Source organism: Canis aureus, chromosome 25 (assembly GCF_053574225.1).
Source record: "Canis aureus isolate CA01 chromosome 25, VMU_Caureus_v.1.0, whole genome shotgun sequence".
Taxonomy (NCBI): domain Eukaryota; kingdom Metazoa; phylum Chordata; class Mammalia; order Carnivora; family Canidae; genus Canis; species Canis aureus.
This window is the reverse complement of record NC_135635.1, coordinates 34946927-34968358: the sequence shown is the minus strand read 5'-3', so window position 1 is coordinate 34968358 and position 21432 is coordinate 34946927. Positions and strand designations below refer to the sequence as shown.

At 42.7% G+C, this 21432-nt stretch overlaps 1 protein-coding gene across 7 annotated transcripts in view; it reads left to right on the top strand.

Moving 5' to 3' along the window:
* Window positions 1-878: 878 nt before the first annotated feature.
* BCL2L14 (BCL2 like 14) overlaps window positions 879-21432 on the top strand; it is a 36631-nt gene continuing 16077 nt past the window's right edge. Inside the window, exons 1-4 of one of the 7 annotated variants that reach the window (XM_077871044.1) lie at window positions 902-1001; window positions 2605-2660; window positions 16668-16835; window positions 18194-18285. Coding sequence is in view for 2 of the 7 variants with exons in the window: in XM_077871041.1 (XP_077727167.1) it covers window positions 2632-2660 (29 nt within the window). In the remaining 5 variants the exon portion in view is untranslated. Of the gene's footprint in view, window positions 1002-2604; window positions 2661-4489; window positions 4561-16667; window positions 16836-18190; window positions 18286-21432 lie in introns of all 7 variants that reach the window. The other 6 variants (XM_077871045.1, XM_077871046.1, XM_077871043.1 and 3 more) reach the window with 6 other exon arrangements.

The window sequence follows — 21432 nt, the reverse complement described above, 5'->3', positions numbered from 1 at the left end:
ACTCCATTCCATGTATCTATCATCCTCAGAAGGCCAGCCTGCACATGTTCCCATGCCAACTGCACAGTGCACAAGAAAGTAATCTCCAGGCCTGGGCTTTGGTCTCAGCCTTATAAAGGCTGAAGCAAGTTACACAACTTAGCCCAGAATCAAAGGACAAGGCACATCATTGTAGTCACAATGGGAGGGCACGACAAAGTGCTGAGGCCATGAAGGACTCTATGGCACCATCCAGGATCACCTGCAAGGCTGAAACCACCCATCGCCACTCTTCCTTCTCCTAGGCAGGCTGTGGCTGTATTCTGTGTTGTTTCAGGGACCTTATAACAGGATCTGAGTGTCTCTTTGCCAAAGAGAGGTCACAGGGGAAGAGGATATACAATGTCTGAAACCATCCTACAATCTGCCTCTACATGTCCCACTGTCATGTGCCTCTACCTTACCCCAGACTCAATCTTTATTCCATATGCCTCCCCATCTGATTCCTTTTCCCACCCCTTACATCTTCTAGAATCCCTGTGCCTTTCCTAGCACTCACCAGACTTTATTTTCTTAGAAGCCCTCTCCAAAGTCACTGATCAGTTCTTTTGGCCTCCCATTTCCTCATCTGCAAGAGATGGATGATAGCAATACCTCCACGGCCCATCAGAGCTGATGCCAAGGTGAAACAATGTAATTCACATGATGGGTCTACCCTGCCTAGTGTGTCATAATTCCTCAATAAATTGTAGTGGCTCTATTTTCTTTTAACATGGCAGCAAGGGGCACGCTTAGCCTAATTGCAGGCAAGTAAAGGAATCCTAGCATTCCAAATGAGAACTCTGAAAATATTTCCCCATAGAAACACAGTTCTAAACCATGATTGTATTCTTCAGACTATTATTACTCCTAACGATTCTATGGCTCTGGTGTTTCAGCTTGATCCTGCAAGTAAAATGGGCTCTCCTGGACTGGCCTGGCAAAACTAACCACCATGAAGTACATTATTACAGGAGGAAAATGTGAGTTCTAAACAAATCCTTTACAAAAGAACTTTTGAAATAGACCCCACTCTGAAGTCGGATACTGCCTAGATATGAATACTATGAAGGCAGATACTTTGGAGATTGCAAATGTATCAGGCTGATGAATGGTAGATATTCTACTGACCTGCATTCTCTGAGCAAGAACCTTATGAATGAGGCCACCTGCCAGAGATACTCAGGGCCAAGGGTGGAAAGCAACACTTCCCCCAAAGGTAGACTTCCAGGGAGTGAGGGAGTCAATGGGAGATCACTATCAATACCTGACTATGCAGCAGTTAGGGAGAAGTCTTGGAAAGCAGCCTCAGAAGTGGGGAAAACAGAGTCCTGAAAGTGATTCTAGGGGGGTGCCTACTTGATGTTGAGAAGCCTATGAAAACAGAAAGGTTGTAGCCAGGAGCTTGTAGAAGTCTATTTGGAACCCAGGCAGAAAAGGAATGGCTTGACCCATAATTCATTTTTTTGTTCTGTTTTGTTTTTTAAAGATTTTATTTATTTATTCACGAGAGACACAGAAAGAGGGACAAAGACACAGGCAGAGGGAGAAGCTTCCCACAGGGAGTCTGATGAAGCACTTGATCCCAGGACCCCAGGATCATGCCGAGTCGAAGGCAGATGCTCAACCACTGAGCCACCCAGGCATCCCTTGACCCATAATTTGAAAAAGAAATGGAATGGCCTGGAAAAATAGAAAAACTATAGCTTCATGGCTAAGAGACTAGAAGGGATGGATTTGGGGCTCTCATGTGGAAGTGCTTGATAAGGTTTGAATAATCTATACCTGAAGCTAAGCTGAAAGGTTTCAGTATACAATTGGGAAGCACTCAGGACTTTTCACTGTAGTAAAGTTTGGCATGAATTGACCTGCTAGGTCCACAGGACAGCAATGAGCAAAATAGGAAAAAGCAAGGGAAAGGATGTTGCAAGAAACACAGCAAGTGGGCAAAAGATCTGGCTTTTTGTGGAGGTACAGTCTCTTTCGTGCTCTGGGCTAGGGAGAGCCAAGAAGGAACCTGAGTGAGACCCATTCATACCCGGACACAGGTTTCCAGGGCTTGGTCTCTAACCTGTTAGTGCACCAGGCAGCCCTTATATGTGCTGTGTCTGTGACTCCACGTGGACCTGACACGGCACCAAGATCTATAGTGATGCCGAAACACAGCAAGCTAGTAAGGAATCTCAAGGATGTATCCTATATTCCTGCCTACTGCATCCCTGATGGTGGTCATGAAGCCTCTGCTTGAATAATTTCACTGATGGAGTCTCACTTCTTGTGAGACACCCAGGTCCCTATTAAAGGACTGTCATGTGAAGAATTCTCTCCAATCAGCCAGATCAAATCTGCACCCTGGTGACTTCTAGCCTTTAGTCCTCGTTCTGTTCTCTGGAGCTGAGTAGCTAAATCTAATCCTTCCTCCCCATGAGACATAGTTCCATTTTCCTTAAATCTATTCTCTTCTAGGATTAATGGTCCACATTACACAACCTTAATAACCAAGTCAATGAGCATTTTGTGATGGCTTTAATGTAAACAGAGCACAGTGCACATGCTAAGTGAATAAATTGTCTCTTTGCTCTTCAGGTAAATGGGGCAAAGACAGAAGAATGGATGACAAACTCTAATACAAAGACTGATAAGTACTACAAAACATTCAGAACTTGCTATGGGGAAAGTGTAGACCAGTTCACCTTGGGGGATATGGAAAGGCTTCTAAGAAGAGGTGGGATTTGAGCTGGGACTTGAAAGACTTTGACAAGCAGATGCAGGGAAGGAAGTGGGTGGTGAGTGAAACGAACAGAGGATATGATACGGGCTTGAGGACCCTGGTTCTTAACTTCCTACTTGACCTTGAGCATATTTAAAATGAGGACCCTAGGGACGCCTGGGTGGTTCAGTGGTTGAATGTCTGCCTTTGACTCAGGCCATGACCTGGGATTGAGTCCCACATCAGGCTCCCTTTGAGGAGCCTGCTTCTCCCTCTGCCTATGTCTCTGCCTTTCTGTGTGTCTGTCATGAATAAATAAAATCTTTTTAAAAATGAGGGCCCTAAAGTAAATGATCCCTAACACCTAGTGACAGAGATCCAAAAGGGTTTGAGTTGAAGGATTCCAATGAAGGCAAGAGTCCAAACCTGTGATGCCCTACCCATATCAAGGGAGTGATCTGTATGTTTGGGACAGGGGCATAAGAGGAGGATAATTCATTCACTGTTCTGCCTGTCAACTGATACAGAACTCTTCACCACTCTGACCGTGTCATTTTGGGGACACTGACAATGGCCTTCTTAGAATGATGACCTTCTTTTTTTTTTAATATTTATTTATTTATTTTTTATGATAGTCACAGAGAGAGAGAGAGGCAGAGACACAGGCAGAGGGAGAAGCAGGCTCCATGCACCGGGAGCCTGATGTGGGATTCGATCCCGGGTCTCCAGGATCACACCCTGGGCCAAAGGCAGGCGCCAAACCGCTGCGCCACCCAGGGATCCCGAATAATGACCTTCTTATAGAAATTTATTTTTTTTAAGATTTTTTAATTTATTTACTCATGAGAGGCACACACAGAGAGAGAGAGAGAGGCAGAGGGAGAAGCAGGCTCCATGCAGGGAGCCTGACATGGGACTCAGTCCTGGGTCTCCCGGATCATGCCCTGGGCTGAAGGCCGTGCTAAACCGCTGAGCCACCCAGGCTGCCCAATGATGGCCTTCTTAGAATAGCAGTTACTATGAGCCAGACACCTTTGGGAGCATTATATAATAACACTTGCATCCCACTGAATCCTCAGAACAATCCTATGACATAAATACAAGTTTGATTATCCCCATTTTATAGATAAGAAAACAGAGGCATGGAGAGATTAAATATCTTGCCCAAGTTCATTGAGCTAGTCTTACAGTGGAGCTAGGATTTGAACTCAGGTAGTCTGGCTTCCTGCGTTACTTCTTCAATAAAAAAAAACACAAGGGCAGAACTGGATACAGCTCTGTAGGCATGTTCTCCCTCAACAGGGGACAGTACCGTGACATCCTAGCTCCTTTTGCATTCCCATCAACTCAGCCTAAGACAGCCCCAATTTTCTTGGCAGCCATAACATATCAGTGATTCACACTGAGTTGGCAGTCATCTAAAATCCCTAAAACCCTTTTGACGGGAACTGTTCTTAAGCCAGGTCAGTCCCAGTCTGTTCACATGCAGTTGATCAGTTAATCCAAAATGCTGGGTTTTTCATTAAGCCCCATTAGATGCTATGTTTTAACTCACAGTTTCACCCTACAATAATTTTGAAATACAATATGTTAGCCAATGGTATCTCTCCCAGCTCAGTAATAATATAAAATAATCTGCTAACGGTCCTTGGAGCATTCATTAACCCTGAATGTTTTTCATATAGTATCTTCTACAGTAGTTTAGTCTTTACATGAAGTCCTTTATGATTGCTGTTGTTGTTACCATTATTCCCACTTAAGGGGACAGCAAATCAAGGCTGGCAAAGTGAAGAAACTTGCTCAATGTCCAATTAGGAAGTGACAGACCCAAGGTTCGTATCCAGGATCATCTGATTCTTGGGGCCACAGCTCACCCAAATGCTTTCCCATCTCTTTGCATCATCTATAAACTTGCCATCATCTAAGTAATTACCAAAAAATGTCAAACAGAATCAAGGACAGAACTCAGAGAGGTAAATCATGCCTATATGAACCAATTATTCACATAGTCATACAGAGATGGAGGCATTTTCTTACAGAATATTGAAAGGCCGGAGAGGTGGGCCAGGTAGCCCAAACTCACACACCTAGGGAAAAAAGGAGATAGGAGAGAAAAGAATCCAAAGAGCTCAGGACCTTCATTCCATCAGCACATGGTTGGAGTATAAATGGGTAGAAATTTTTTTTAAAAAAATTAAAATAAATAAATAAATGGGTAGAAATAAACCCAGAAAGTTTTGCAGTTACAGCATCAACTAGACTGCAATTCTCCAACTTGTTCACATGCATCTCATGAGAATATTTATCACAAACCTTGCTGGAGTGAGCATGCACTTTATCAAAGACACCCCCTAACCTGTGCAAGATGGGATTTCTTTGCGCTTACTCTCCGTGAATACTCAGAACCTCCCATTCTAACGGTTTGCAAATAATTCGTTTATTTTTTTTAAGATTTTATTTATTTATTCATGAGAGACAAGAGAGAGAGGCAGAGACACAGGCAGAGGGAGAAGCAGGCTCCTCACAGGGAGCCCGATGCGGGATTGGTCCCAGGACCCCGGATCACACCCTGAGCCAAAGGCAGACACTCAACCACTGAGGTACCCAGGTGCCCCATAAATCATCCGTTTAATAACGTGGTATAGGATTATGCAGGGAATCACCATAGGTAAGCCTTTTGAGGGGTGCCAACTCCCTGAAAACTGTGCAAGTCATGTCCAATCATCAAGCGCCATCACACCACAGTGGCCCCCGGGGCTCCCCACACCAGGCCTGTGTTCACTTAGAGCTGATAACACACCTCCACCATCTCCTCTTGCTTGAAAGCTTCAATTTTTCTTTATTATTTCCCACTGAGGCTGTTTGATAGAGAAAAAAAAATTTGAACCAGAGTGTTCTGTTTTCTTCCTGATTTCTGTCATTGTAAATGAATCTGAAAAAAAATCCTTTCTTTTGTCATATTTTCAAGAACCTCAGCAAAGAGGCTGACACATACTCCAGGCCTATTCCACATTTTGTATTTGCATTTTGTCCTAACCATTGACAAAGACTCTCTTCTTGACTGAACTGTAGCCAGGCTCCCCTGAGCCCAAAGAGGCCCCATCCTGGAGGCATGTTCTCCAAGAGCCCAGTTTTTGTAAGAATCCTGCCAAGTTGGTTTAGCCAGAATCTTCCACCCTTGACATCAGATCAGCCTTGATATCTGACCAGATCCTTCATCCCCAACCATCTCCTGGGGAATGTTTGGCCACCCTGGCCTGCCTCCAGCAAGAATCCTATCAGGTTGGCTTAGCTAGATTCCCCCTTACCCCTGATTCTTCTGGCAGTTTTCCATCCACTGACCTCTCCACCCTGCTTCTTGGCTAGGAAGTCCCACGTTTCCCTGTTGGATTCAGAGCTAAGTCAGTTCTCCCTCCCCTAGTGCCAAACCTCACTGTGGTGGTCCCTATACATATTCCTGAATATCGTCGACCTTATCATTTTAACAAGTGACAGAATAACATTTTAACAACTCCTTTGGGCATCTATTACATGTATTCTTATTTATTTATTTTTTAGATTTTATTGATTTATTCATGAGAGACACAGAGATAGAGGCAAAGACATAGGGAGAAGGAAAAGCAGGCTTTCCACAGGGAGCCTGATGTAAGGCTTGATCCCAGGACCTGGGATCATGACCTGAGCCAAAAGCAGATACTCAATCACTGAACCACCCAGGTGTCCATACATGTGTTCTTTTAAAGTGGGAGCTCATGCAAGAACTTCCTTTTGGCCTCAAAGTAAAATGCCCCCTTTGCTTGCTTTTCCAGATCACTCCCTTTTACATCCTACCTAGTAAAAGGCAGAATCAGGATTTGGTTCCAATCTATTTACCTACATAGCCTGAGCCCTTCTGATACTACATTATTTGTCAGTGAGTCAGTAACTGTAACTAAGCCGTTAAAAACAACCAATACCAGAACCTCAAGATCTCCATCCAAATGCCTCTCAATCAATCAGATAATCAAAGAGCCTGAAGTACCATGAGGTGCAGAGAATTAAGCGAATTAACCCAGAGAATTAAGTGATTTAACCCATGTTAGGAGATAATTTTTTCAAAGTAAAATAAACAAAGCTGGCCCCTGGGTAAAATAGTAAGGACAGATTTTAAACAGAAAAGTACTATTGCAATGGGGGAAGAGTCCAGTGTGAACTGAAATAAACTAGGATTTGCTCAGGAGTGAATGGGTATTTTAAAGGGAGAATGAGGGGTGCCTGGGTGACTCAGTCATTGAAGTGTCTGCCTTCTGCTCAGGTCATGATCCCAGAGTCCAGGGATCAAGTCCTGCATGGGGCTCCCTGCTCAGTGGGGAGCCTGCTTCTCCCTCTGCCTCTGCTATTCCCATTTATTCTCTCTCTCTCTCTTTCGGTTAAACAAATAAATAAAATATTTTAAAAACAAAGGGAGAATGAGAACCAGTGAGCAAAAAAGGAGTAGAGACCCAGTGAACAGAAGAATGAAAAATTACAGAAAGGAAAGGAGGGTTGGTCCAAGTGAAACCATCTGTGTTGGTTAGGCTCCTACCCTCACACAAAGGCTGGCAGACACAGGCTCTGTGTTCAGGTGATGGCTCAAACAAACTGTAAGTTCTTGTGTGATCCTTGAGTTTGTTCAGGCAAGCACCTTAAGGGGGCCTAGCTCAGGCCATGGTAGGGTGTGGCCATGAGCTCTTGGAAATTATGTTAGTGCTCCATTCAAGTCTTTGTGGGCCAAGAGTGAGGCCTAGTCAGGGAAGGGCTCAGAATGAGGCTGGCTAGAATGTGGTCAAATAGAATCTTTGTCAACTCCCACATAATCCAAAAGAACATGTGTCAAATATTGTATCTACCTCATTAATGGATGGTGGAACTGGTATAATATTACAACCAGTTCAAAGGACAATTCATACTGTCACACATTTATAGTCAGTTAAGGAATGCTGGAACCAATTGATAAATAGAAGCAAACTGGAAAAAACTAGTCAATACCTATAGGAGATCAATAACCCCATTCCATCGGGGAAACATGTTAATAGAAAGAACACTTTGCATTACTATCAGTCTCCTGTAAGTCAGCTTTTGTCTCTACAGAACTGTAAAATAACCCAATCTAAAGCAAGCAAAGGTGTCACATGTAGAAAATCAAATAATCTCCACAGTTTCTAGCATTCCATTGAAAAGATAGCCAATAACATCTTTCCGTCCATTTCAAAATCTTGTTGTTCCCTACACCAAGCTCAACAGCAGTAAAATTGAGTCAAGAAAATAAAAAAAGATGATTGAAAAGCATCAACAATCAGGGATATATCTATACAGTAAGTATTAAGAAGGCAGTCAGTTTCGGTGGTTAGGGTCCTGAACTCAGAAGCCTGGCCACCTAGGCTCCCTCAAACCCCAACTTTTCCACTTGAGGTCGTATTATGTTGGGCAATTTTACTTGGCTTCCCTGTGCCTCAATTCCGTATCTGTAAGATGGGCATAACACGAGTACCTATCACATAGCTGAGTTAATCATTGATAAAGACTCAGTAAATTACAGGTGCCACCATGATGCCTGTTGGAGCCCATGGCCATGAAACCATGCCTGTCTTTAGCCTACAAGGCAATGCTCAGCTAGGCCAGAATCCTATCTTCATTATCACTAAGTTCAACATTAATTCCTTCTCTCAAGCTTCCCCTTGCTTCTAGGAGACTAACCAGTTGCCCTCCGCGAAGTGCAAGATTCGAGTGTAGGCAAAATTTAGCACCATTGCTTCCTGTGACTTTAGAGATGGCATTAGCATCAAGTATGAAGTTCTCTTTGTTTATCAAGAAGGTTTAGAAAAAGTCAAGGTATTTTTAATCTGCTATCACAGTTATACTCTGCTTCTGTGCCAATGTGATCTCTGTACCAAAGCATCATCCATCTTCCTCTGGTCATAGCAATCCCGCAACACTATCACTTCACTTCCTTTATTTGGTCTTCACTCAAACATTCTAACCACGACTTAAAGGATTTCCTTACAGGTGTAGAGGACATAGAAAACCTTTTCCCCTGGCCTCTTAGGTACTTCACCTGGACCCTGCAAATTAGACAGAAGCAGATTAACAACAGAAAAACAAATAAAAGTTTATTAACACATACAGCTTACATACACATGGGAGAAACTCAGTGATGTGTAACTCAAAAGGGTGGCTAGAACTTGGGGCTTATAGGGCATCTTAACAGAAAAGCAATACATCTATACAACTATAGCAAACAAAGAAACAGCTATTAACAGGCATGCAAGCACTGGATTTGGCTGTCCCCCAGGGCTCAGAGCAGAGGGAACAAGAAAAATTCTTTGAGTTTTACCTAAGAAAGTGCACACTTTACAAGTTGCTGCTCAAGGGTCTTGCTTCTAATTAGCACCAGTCTAAGTGCTAACTGCAATCCTTCCTGGAGCCTGAAAGAGCTGGTGGGCACTTCCCCTCCCTTCTCCCTCCTAGTGGCTCCAATAATAAAACCAAACTGTTGGTATCTCCTTGGAAGGATCTTGTCAACACACCTAGTGCCCCAACTTTTAAGGTCGCCACCTGAGGAATGAGCTGCCAAATCACCCAGCTCCAATAGCCAACATGGTTTGCCTCTGCCTTCTCCCTCTAGCCCACTCCAAATCACCAGTATCTCCTCGGAAGGAACTTATACATGTGTCTGGCACCCCAACTTTTGTAGATGTCAGCCAAAAGACAGACCCCCAGATGACCTGGTTCTGAAAGCCAACAGGTCTTGTATTCATAAATCCCAAAGGACTATAGCAAGCAATGAAGCAGTTCTTAATGGGTGTAGGAGCACCCAACTTCACAGCTATACACCGAGGTCCAGTGCAAAGAGAGCAGACAAAAAAGCCTATCTCTCTCAGTTTCCATTGGAAGGTCCCCCAAAGTAATTGCATACTTTCCCAGCTGCTGCCTAAGGGTTTGGCTTCCAATCAGCCTTCATCTAGGTGTAAACTGTGATTCTCTCCTTTGGCACACTAACAGCTTTCAGCACACCCTTAACTACTGGGAGCCACCAAGAACAAAGTGTCTGAGAGACACTCAAGAGCCACTAGTAAAGAGATTGACTCAGTACTCAAAAATCTCCCGGCAAAGATAATGAAGATGGCTTCATTGATAAATTATACTAAATACTTAAAGAATTAATACCAATCCTTCTTAGCCTCCAAAAAAAAATAAAAGACAAGGAAACACTTCCAAACTCATTTAATAATTCTAACATTACCCTGATACCAAAACCAGACAAGAACATTACAAGAAAAGAAAATTAAAGGCCAATATTATTGATGAACATAGATGCTGAAACACTCAAAAAATAGTAGCAAGCCAAATTCAATAATATATTAAAGGAATCAATACACTATAATCAAGTGGGATTCATTCCAGGGATGCAAGTATGGTTCGACATTCACAAATCAATGTGGTGATATACTGCATAACAAAATGGCAGATAAAAATCATACCAGTGGTCAAATCAGACCACTTGATGTAGAAAATAGCATTTGACAAAATTTGACAAAATTTTCATCTCATAATGAAAACTGCCAACAATCTGATCTATAAGGAACATACTTCAACATAAGAAAGGCCAAACATGACAAATCCACAGTTAGCATCACATTCAGTGATGAAAACTGAAAGCTTTTCCTCTAAGATCAGGAATAAGACAAGGATGCCCACTCTAGCCACTTCTATTCAACATAATATTGGAGTCCTAGCCAGAGCAATTACACAAAAGAAAGAAATAAAAGATATCGAAACAAGAAAAGAAGTAAAATTGTCTCTGTTTGTAGATGGCATATTATAACCCGAAAGTCTCCACCAAAAAAACCTGTTAGACCTAATAAATGAATTCAATAAATTTCAGCTACAGAACTCAATATAGAAAAATCAGTTGTAGGGACACCCGGGTGGCTCAGTGGTTGAGCATCTGCCTTTGGCTCAGGTCATGATCCTAGGGTCTTGGGGTCAAGTCCTGCATCAGGCTCCCTGCAGGGAGTCTGCTTCTCCCTCTGCCTATGTCTCTGCCTTTCTCTCTGTGTGTCTCTCATGAATAAATAAATAAATAAATAAATAAATAAATAAATAAATAAAATCTTTTTAAAAAATCAGTTGCATTTATATATACTAACAATGAACTAGTGGAAAAAGAAAATAAAGAAAACAATCCTGTTTACAATAGCATCAAAAATAGTAAAATACTTAAGCATGAATTTAACCAAAGAGACAAAAGATCTATATCCTGAAAACTATAAAACACTTAAATTTAAAAAGACACAATTTTCACTCATTTTCTCTCCTTTACCCTATAATCCCTTTCACTATTTTTTTATATTCCCGGTACGAGTGAAACTATATAATGATTTTCCTTCTCCTATTGACTTACTTTACTCAACATAATACCCTCCAGTTCCATCCACGTCGAAGCAAATGGGGGGTATTCATCATTTCTAATGGTTGAGTAATATTCCATTGTATATATATACCACATCTTCTTTATCCAAAATGAGTGGGAAAAATCAGAGAGGGCAACAAAACATGAGAGACTCCTAACTCTGGGAAACGAACAAGGGGTAGTGGAAGGGGAGGTGGGCAAGGGGACTGGATGACTGGGTGATGGGCACTGAGGGGGCCACTTGACAGGATGAGCACTGGGTGTTATACTATATGTTGGCAAATCGAAGTCCAATAAAAATATTTTAAAAAATAAAAATTAAAAGATACAAATAAATGGGTAGACATTCATGCTAGTCATATACAGATTCAGTGCAATCCCTACCAAAATCCCAATGACATTTTTCACAGAAATAGACAAATAATCCTAAAATTTGTAAGGATCCACAAAAGATTCCAAATAGCCAAAGCAATCTTGAACAAGAACAAAACCAGAGGCATCACACTTCCTGATTTAAAACTATATTGCAAAGCTGTAGTAATCAGATCAGTATGGTATTGGCATAAAAACAAATAACATAGATCTATGAAACAGAATAGAGAGCCCAAAAATAATCCCATGTGTATATGGTCACTTAATTTTCATCAAAGGAGCCAAGAATATGCAATAGGGAAAGGAAAGTCTCTCAAATAAATGGTGTTAGGAAAACAGGATATCTTCCTGCAAAGGAATGAAACTGGATTCCTACCTTGTACCACACACAAAAATCAACAAAATTGATTAAAGACTTGATTGCAAGACTTGAAACTATAAAACAGAAGAAAACATATGAGTTAAACTCTTTGGCATTGGTCTTGGTGATGATTTCTTGGATTTGAAAAAAGCAAAAGGAACAAAGCAAAAATAAGTAAATGAGACTACATCAAACTAAGAAATCTTCTGCACAGCAAAGGAAACCATCAACAAAATGAAAAGTCAACATATGCTGTGGGAATAAGCATTTGCAAATAATATGTCCAATAAGAGATTACTATCCAAACTATTCAAGGAACTCCTACAATAGCAAAAACAAAAACAAAAACAAAACAAAACAAAACAAAACAAAACAAAAACCCCCCAAACTACCAGGTTTTTAAACGGGCTAAGAACCTCAATAGACATTTTGCCAAAGAAGAGTTACAGACAGCCACCAGGTACATGAAAAGGTGTTTGCGATCACTAAGCGTCAAGGAAATGCAAATCAAAACCACAATGAGGTATCAGCTCATACCTGTCAGGTTGTCTATTATCAAAAAGGCAAGAAATGTTAAATGCCCATGAGGATGTGGAGCAAAGGAAACTCTTGTGCCCCGTTGGTGAGAATGTGAACTGAAACACACACTATGGAAAACCACATGAAGTTTCCTCAAGAAATATCTATAAAATAGAATATTTTCAGCCTTAAAAATGTAGGAAATCCTGCCATTTGTGACAACATGGATGAACCTGGAGAACATTGTGCTAAGTGAAATAAGCCAGACAAATTTGCTTGTTGTCATGTATATGTAGAAGCTTAAAAGCAAAAACAAACTGGTAGAAACAGAGCATAGAGTGATGCCAGTAGCTGGGAGGCGAGGGAAATAGGAAGAGGCTGGTGAAAGCTTACAAACTTTCTTATAAGATACATAAGGTCTGAGGATCTAATGCATAACATGGTGACTTTATAGTTGATAAGACTGTATTGAAAAAATCAAAATTTAAGAGGGAGCTTAGGTGTTCTCACCCCCCGCCAAAAGCATGTGATGTGATGGATTTGCTGATTGACTCCATGATGAAAGTCCTTTCATAATATCATAGATGATATATACTATCATCTATACTATGATAATATCATAGTATCATAGATGTTTCATATATCAAATCGTGATGTTGTACATTTCAAGTATATTACAATTTTATTTGGTTACACCTCAATAAAGCTGAGTGGAGGACAATAAATTTATAGAGAAATGACAAGACAAAGAAAAAGGGCTTTTGGGGCAGCAAACTATGCGAAGGTAAATCTACATGAGAAACTAATGGAAGACGTTGCTTCAGTAAGGTTTCTCTGTCGACTCCTTTGGTTCCAGCTCTAGGGTTGTTTTTTTTTTTTTTTTTTTTTTTTTAAGATTTTATTTATTTATTCATGAGAAACACAGAGACGTAGGCAGAGGGAGAAGTAGGCTCCATGCAGGGAGCCTGATGCAGGAGGGTCTCCAGGATCACGCCCTGGGCTGAAGGCAGATGCTTAACCACTGAGCTGCCCAGGTGTCCCGTGTCTGCTTCTTAACTGCTTTCAGCTCAAAACATCCCTTAGAGCCAAATTGGAGTAGCATACTCTGAAGCCCTTCACAGGTAGAGTTTGTAACAAATGATGCTTTTCCTCTGCTCCTTTTTTCAAATGTTTCATTTGAACCAGTTTCATTCTTTTGTTGCTTCATTTCATCCAGTTTCATCAAGATTGAAATAAGGATGAGAATCAGCCCCAGAGTAGTATGGTGTCCATTCCAAAATCTGCTCATCTGGGCTTTCAAGTCTTACTTGGTATTCACTTTATACTCAAAAGTTGGGCAAAAAAACTCAAAGTTTTCCTGAGATGAGCTTTTTATTCATACATACAAACACATATTTTTCCCTTAGACATAGTTCCCATCAGAGGTCAAATAAATTCCAGAATCTAAGATTAAGGCAGATTGAAAATAAATATAACAATTGCAAAAATAATCCATTGCCAATAACTCAACTCCTAGGAATCATTCCTCAGGAAACAATGCAAAATAGGGGCAAAGATGACAAAACTATACTGTGAAATATTATTTATAATAGTGAACACATGAAAACAAGCAAAACATTTAAAAAATATCTGCCTGCTTGAATAATTTTAGTGCTTCCATTCACTGGACCTCTGCAGCCATTAAAAATTCTATTTACAAAATATGTTCGTTCATATGGAGATAACCTTATGATAGATGCTAAATGCAAGAAGCAAGTCACAAGGGGCACCTGGCTGGCTCAGTCGGTAAAGCACAGGACTCTTGATCTCAGGGTGAATTCTAGCCCCATGTTGAGCGTGGAGCCTAGTTAAAAAAAAAGGGGGGGGGGGAGAAAAAGCAAGTCACAAAACTATGATAACATCTGAACTATGTAAAACCGTGTACATTGTATTTGTTCAGGAATCTTTCTCTTCAAAGAAACACTCAGATCAGCTGAATTAAAAAAAAAAAAAAAAAAAAAAGGAGTCTCCCAGCTCCCAGGTGGCAAGTGGAGAGCTCTCAGGATCCAGGACAGCACTCTCTCCTGCTCCCTGGCACCCTGTTGCTTCCCATTTCTCTCTTGATTAGTCTCTTCCTCGCTTTCTCAGTCTGCCTACTTTTGCTCCTCTGCTACGTGGAACCCAAACACAGCCACCCAGTTGAAACACCCGGCAGAGTCTGGCTAGAGTCCTTGTACACAGTTCCAAATTTCTGGCATATGGAATTGAATTGGCCTGACTTGGGTAGTAAGCAGTTCACTTCTTGTCCACGTGGATATGATTAAAGGGGCAGGGGTCATTTGGTCCACTGCTCTGCAGGGGTACATCCTAATAAGTGCCATAATTGGAAGCAGTGTGAAAGGGAAGGGCAGTGGGCGGGGTAGATACTCCAGAGGTTGCTAGAAGTTTTTGTCATAGGGAGAAGGAAATACACCAAATTTTTAATAACATTTACCACTGACTAGATCATGGTGGTCTTTATTTAATGTATGCTATTTTATGTTTTACAGGTTTTCTCCAACACTATGTGTATTTTTAGGAGCAGGACAAAGTGTATTTGGTTTTTTAATATATAACATGTATTAAGTCCCATCCTTATTATGTGCTAGCTTGTTGGGTATGGGAGTCGCCAAATTGAATGATTAATGGATATTGTGTATCTTCAATGAGCCTGCCTCCTGTACCAGTTCCCGCTTCTTGTGTTTATACTTAACCTTGCCAAGATCTTATGGGATTGTAAATGGTTTCTGCAACCGGTATCATTAAGTTATATAACTCTGAACACCAATAACAACTCTAGCCCACACGATGTGATTTAGTTATTGATGATATGCATTTGTTGATTCTTTAACCATTTCAAATGAATATGTCTCTCTTTTTTAACTAAGTTTTTTTTTAAGATTTTATTTTTTGAGAGAGAGCACATGCACATAGGCAGGAGCAGGGGAAAAGGGAAAGTGGAGAGGGAAAGCGAATCTCAAGCAGACTTCCTACTGAGCACAGAGCCCACGTGGGGCTTGAACTCATGACTCTGAAATCATGAACTGAGCCAGAATCAAGAGTGGGGGATCCCTGGGTGGCGCAGTGGTTTGGCGCCTGCCTTTGGCCCAGGGCGCGATCCTGGAGACCCGGGATCAAATCCCACGTCGGGCTCCCGGTGCATGGAGCCTGCTTCTCCCTCTGCCTGTGTCTCTGCCTCTCTCTCTCTCTCTGTGACTGTCATAAATAAAAAAAAAAAAAAAAAAAGGAATCAAGAGTGGGTTGCTTAACCGACTGAGTCACCCAGGCACCCCAAAACGACTTTTTTTTTTTTTTAAGAAAAACCATTCTTATTATTTTGTTACCCCGTAAGTTGATTAGACTGGCACATGTCATGTGCAGTAAATACTAGTTTGCTGATTAACACTCACTTTGGGTCAGCAAAGAACTGACTTTCCCACAACCACTGTCCGTTTGTTTCTCATGGATCTGTTTGCCTAACTTTTAAACTGCCAGTTCTTCCTTCACTTTTATGAAATTAGCCTTAATTCCTCTTTCCCCATTCACACTTCCTTCATCTTCATGTTTTACTGGCCAGCTCTCAAGGTTTCAGGATCACATATATGGCCATAAATGTCTCTTTCAGTTAAGAATCTGGATAGAATGTGAATTCATATGTGACTCCCTTCTCTCATATATGTAGGGAATTCTATCTTTAAAATTGTGGGGGGAAAATGAGTTTTTGTGGCTTCTATGGCTGAGGTTTAGAGTCAGTCTGGAACCACTGGAAAAGATTCCATTTGAATATAATCTTTGAATAACAGTGGAGGGGTAACATGATATAACGTGAAGCTAGGGGGGCCAGGGTTTGGGTCTCAGCTCCACTGGCAGGGACCACTGGCAAAACACGCTGCTTCCTAGAGCCTGATTCCTCATCTGTAAAATGGGAATCCTAACACCTGCCTCTGGGTGTTAAGATTAAATGTGTGTACTATGCCTGTCCTATATTAGGCGGCCAGCCAACATTTGCTCAACCGATGAAACGTAAAGAATGTAAAGAACTATCTGGAGGAAATACCCACCTCATTGTCCTAAAGGGCAGTGAGAGATTTTGATAAAGAATGTCCAACTACTTTTAGAGTCAAATTACATGGGCAAAGGTCAACCCCTCCTTTAGTTAAAAAGCTAGGGGCAGGGCTTAATGAGGAAGTAGTAGTCCTTGCCTGAGGCTTACTTCAGCCTCCGTCCCCAACCTGCAGAGGCTACAGCCAAGTGAGTCTTCATCCCATGAACCTCCCTAAATGAGAAGCCCAGAAGACCCGGTGAAAGTTTCCTCTTAAGTTTTACGGAGAGAGACTCAGGTATAGAACTACCCTTGCTGCCACCTGACCTGGAGCCGGAGAAGCCAGAGCCAGCTCCATTCCCAGGTAACACCAGAAAGCACCAGTCTAGGTTCTCAGCGTCCCCAGGAGGACACGGTTGGGTCTACAGGCCTGGTTTTGCCAAGGAGGCCAATCTAACCAGAGGAGAGGTTGACTGGCTTTATTTGAAAGTTCTTATCATGTCAGTCTCTGGAAATAAGATGACAGGCAAGAATCTATTTTGTTGGGGTTTCCAGGAAGAGGAGAGACCGCTCTCTCAGGTTTCTCTTTCATTTCTCCTTTGCTACAGGGGGTTTGAGATAGTGCAGTTAAGTGTACATAACTGGCTGGATGGTTTTTAACATTACGCAGGCCTCTTGGAGTATATGACAGCGTGTGTGTGAGGATGCGACCGCCCATCAGTGGTCAGGAGCCCATGGGGATGCCAACTCCCACCTCTAGAGCAAGGATGGGGCTGAGGACAGGAATCCCTGGGTTGCCGCCCAGAGTGCTAAGCACCTGCTGGGAACGTGGTCTAGCTCTTGCAGACCCTCAGTGGCTTCCCTGAGCATGGGGCCCAGGTAAAATGGACAGTCGCTCTCCCTCCCCTTCTAGAAGGCTCCCTCCTCTCTGAGTCCCCAACCCTCACCCTCCAGCCTCAGTGCTTCTGTTTCACTAACATGGGAAGTTAAGACATTTTTGCCTCATTTTACCCTTAGGATTAAAAAACAGGTCATCCTCAGAGATGACAAGCAGGGGAGAGGCCTGGAGGTACTAAAAAGTCTGAAGTCCAGGGACAAAGGGAAAGGACAGACAGGCTCTGAAGTGCACAGCGGGGCATAGGGTGCTGACGGGGGAGGCTCAGGGCCACCAGACAAAACTGAGCTGAAACTGTGGTTGGGGGAGCTCCCTTGGGGAGGAGTGTCTCCAGGCACAGGTGACACCCGGGCCTCCTCTGCCCAGAGCAGTGGAAGGCGGTGGAAGGCAGCTCTTCCGCTGGGCCCGAGCAGGTGCCCCCAACACCTCCACCCCCAGCGGGCCCAGCCACAGCCACGTGAGCCAACTCCTTCCCCACCAGCTCCAGGCACTGGTTGTGGCAGCCTCTGTGCTGGAATCACAGAGCACGCACGCTTATCCATTACCTGCCAAGGGAAGGGAAGAGAAATCTAACCTTGACAAACGAATCCACTGCTAAAACTCCCCGGAGGGGGTCTGGTGATAGATGACAGCTGAGGAGCTTCCCCACTTAACACGCTGGGCAGCCACACTGCCCTCTCTGCTGGGTGCTCCCAAAGGCCAGGCTGCGGGGACCCTGGGGGCAGGGGACTGCGGGGGGGGGGGGGGGGGCTTTAGCCATTTCAGTGACTGGGGCAAGGGGAAAGAGGCCAATCCAAGCAGCTCTGTAACCTTGCTTTCCAAAGTAGGTTTGCCATCGTTTGTTCCAGATAAGGAGACAAACAGAGGGTGTGGGAGGAGTAGGCTGTGTCCCGTCTCCGAAGTAGCCTAAGCCTCACAGGTGATCTTCTGCAGCTGCTTCCCCACTCCTGGGTCTGGTCCAGCCCACTGGGGAGGGTGGGGGCGGAGAGAGGGGGAGGACCCGGACTTCCTTTCCGCATACATGCATAAAATTTATGGTGTAAGTTTCCATAATCCCAAAAGTTGGGCTTTTACTTTCAACAGGAATGGCTGAGAGCAGTAGGGATCCGACATGGGGTAAACTCCCCCAATGTGGCTTTTAAAATGAGACTTAGCTACAAAGGTAGCAAGATCCTTTTCAATGAAGATCATTTGGGGGGTAGGGGGGGAACCCTATGCTTGTTAAACACATTTGAAGTGTCCAAACTAATACTTTTAGGTGTCAGCTATTTGTTTCAGCCCAGGGGTTTCCAGGCCAGGGTCACAGCACCCCTGCACCCCGCAGCTCGCACTAGGATTGCCTCATCCAGGCCATGGCCTCAGCACTGCAATGCTTTCTGCTTCTCTCTCATTTTCAGTCTCGCCTATTGGGGGGCAGGGGGAGCAAGGACTCTGTTCCTTCCTGTACCTGTAAAATGACAAAAATCTCTTCTTTCGCAAAAATGGAAAGACCCTGCTCCATCTTGACCTCCTTGGTTTTTTCCTTTTCTGATGCTGCTCCTGCATCAGCATTCAGCAGGCTTGTTTCTTAAAGAAGTCAGGACCCTTCCTCTCTGGTTAGTGCCACACACACACACACACACACAGTTTTCAAGTCTTCCCACTACCTTAGAAAGCTTTGGGAGTTTTTGTTTTTTTTTTTTAACTTACATGCAGGTGTCTTTGGATGCATAGTATGGCTTGAAGAGAGGGCTCACCCTCCCACTCAAGACCTCGTTCCTGCAGGACTTGAGTGTATTTCTCACTGGTGCCATTCTTGAGCTGCCCAATTCCAAAGGAAGTTTCACATTTTAAACTTTATCACTTCTGTCCTGACACTTCCCTGCCCTGGGTTTTCACCTGGGCACAGCTCCTTACGCCTGTGCTGCTGCCACAGTTCTGAACGCCTGTCCTGCTCTCTCCCCTCACCCTTTCTGGCTCCTTCTCTAGCTTGTCTCAGGTTGCTCATTCTCTCTTTGGTCCACTTTAGTTGCTTTTGTGTGCCTCAGTTCTCAATATTTCTAAACTATATCTTTCATACGGTTGCCAGATTTGCGCAAAAATGCAAGATACCCAGTTTAATCTGCATTTCAGATGAACATCAAATACTTTTTTTTAAAGTAGAAGTATGTTCCATACAATACTGGGGACATATTTATACTAAAATATATGCTTATCTGAAATTCGAATTTGATAGGATGTCCTGTATTTTATTTGGCAGCTCTATAATCATTTTTCATTCATTCATCAAATATTTATGGAGAACTTACATATGTCAGGCATCGTGCTAGGTGCTGAAAAAGCCGACCAGGTCCCAGCCTACATACCTTACAGAATAGATACTTTATATGCACACATACTATGTACAAATACATATGAATCTATAGGAAGAATGTGGCCTTCGTAAAGAAACTAATATTTGTAAGTCACTAGTTAGATAATGAAGCATTGATGAGCTTGCTTTTACATTAATATTTACTCACAAAAAAGTGACCTATTAAAATAATTGTAATATATAATAATGCCAATATTTCTTGAGCATTTATCATCTGCCATGCACTATTTTAAGTGATTTACACACACTAATTATTTTTATCCATCCACATGCAAATTTGATGAAGCAGAGTTTTTTTGTTTTAGTTTTTGTTTTAAAATTTTTATATATTTATTCATGAGAGAGAGAGAGGCAGAGACGCAGGCAGAGGGAGAAGCAGGCTCCATGCAGGGAGCCTGATGTGGGACTCGATCCCAGGACCCCAGGATCACGCCCTGGGCCAAAGGCAGATGGTCAACCATTGAGCCACCCAGGTACCCCTTGTTTTGTTTTGTTTTTTTAATCTCCATTTTGAAGAAGGCAAATGGAGGTCCAAATAAATTAAGAAATGTACCCAGTCACACAGCTAAGCAGGCAGATGACCCGGGACATAAACTAGATTACCTAAATCAAGAAACCAATATGTAAAGCACTACTCTGTGCAGACCAACACTTGTTTTAAGGATTTTCACAGTTTAATTAGTCCTCCTCCATGGTCAATGAGTTAGATAACATGAGTCACATTTTGTAAGTAGAAAACTATGTAAGTCAAAGAGGCTAGTGATTTGCCTCAGTCCCTTTGCCAATAAGTAAAAAAAGCAGTTCTTCAACCCAACTCCTCATTCCAAATATTGCACTCTTCTAATGCCATCTGGAACCCCCTTGGAGCTTAACTAAATCACTTGTGCTCAAAGTGAGTTTCATAAATATTCTGCAACGAAAGACTTAATCAGGCACTTGTTCAAACACTTAAGTTCTACTCTAAATGCTTTACAAATATTAATTAATTTCATCTTCATAACAGTATGAATTGGGTACTGTTATCATCCCCATTTTCAACATGACAAACTGGGAGGAGCCTGCTTCTTCCTCTGCCTATGTCTCTGCCTCTCTCTCTCTCTCTCTTTCATGAGTAAATAAATCTTTGAAAAAAAAAAAAGTGATAAACCAAGTTATAGAGACAAGTCACATAACCTCTAGTGGCAGAGCTAGGATCTGAGCCCAGTCTGTCTTGGAGTAGGAAAAAAATTCTACAAGCCATTGTCAAGTGCCTTTTTGTGCCAGGCATTATTGCAGGTACTGGGTGTGTGACAGAGAGGAAACAGCACATGAACAGGCCTGCCCTGGTGGGGCTTGTCTTGTGTTAAGGAGAAGAGAATAAACCTAGGCAGACTTGGGAAAGGATCCTAATGGGGATGACTGACACCCCCACCAGGAAGGGGGCAAACTGTTGCCCTGTGGGACCATGTGGCGGGGGAGGGGAAGAATGTGAACAGAGGAGCAAGTGCTTTCCGAAGATGTCCCAGGGATCCCAGACAGCAAAAGTTGTACCGTGATGCATCACGTGACCGTGATATTGGGAGAAGGTGAGGGAAGAAAAGATCTTTGAAGCCTGGAATAGGACGGGGACATGAAAAACTGGAAGTGAAGAGGGAGCACAGTGGTCATGACCCCCACACCTCACACCATAACCCTCAAGCTTTGTTTATGTTCAGTTACCTGAGGCAGGTCTGC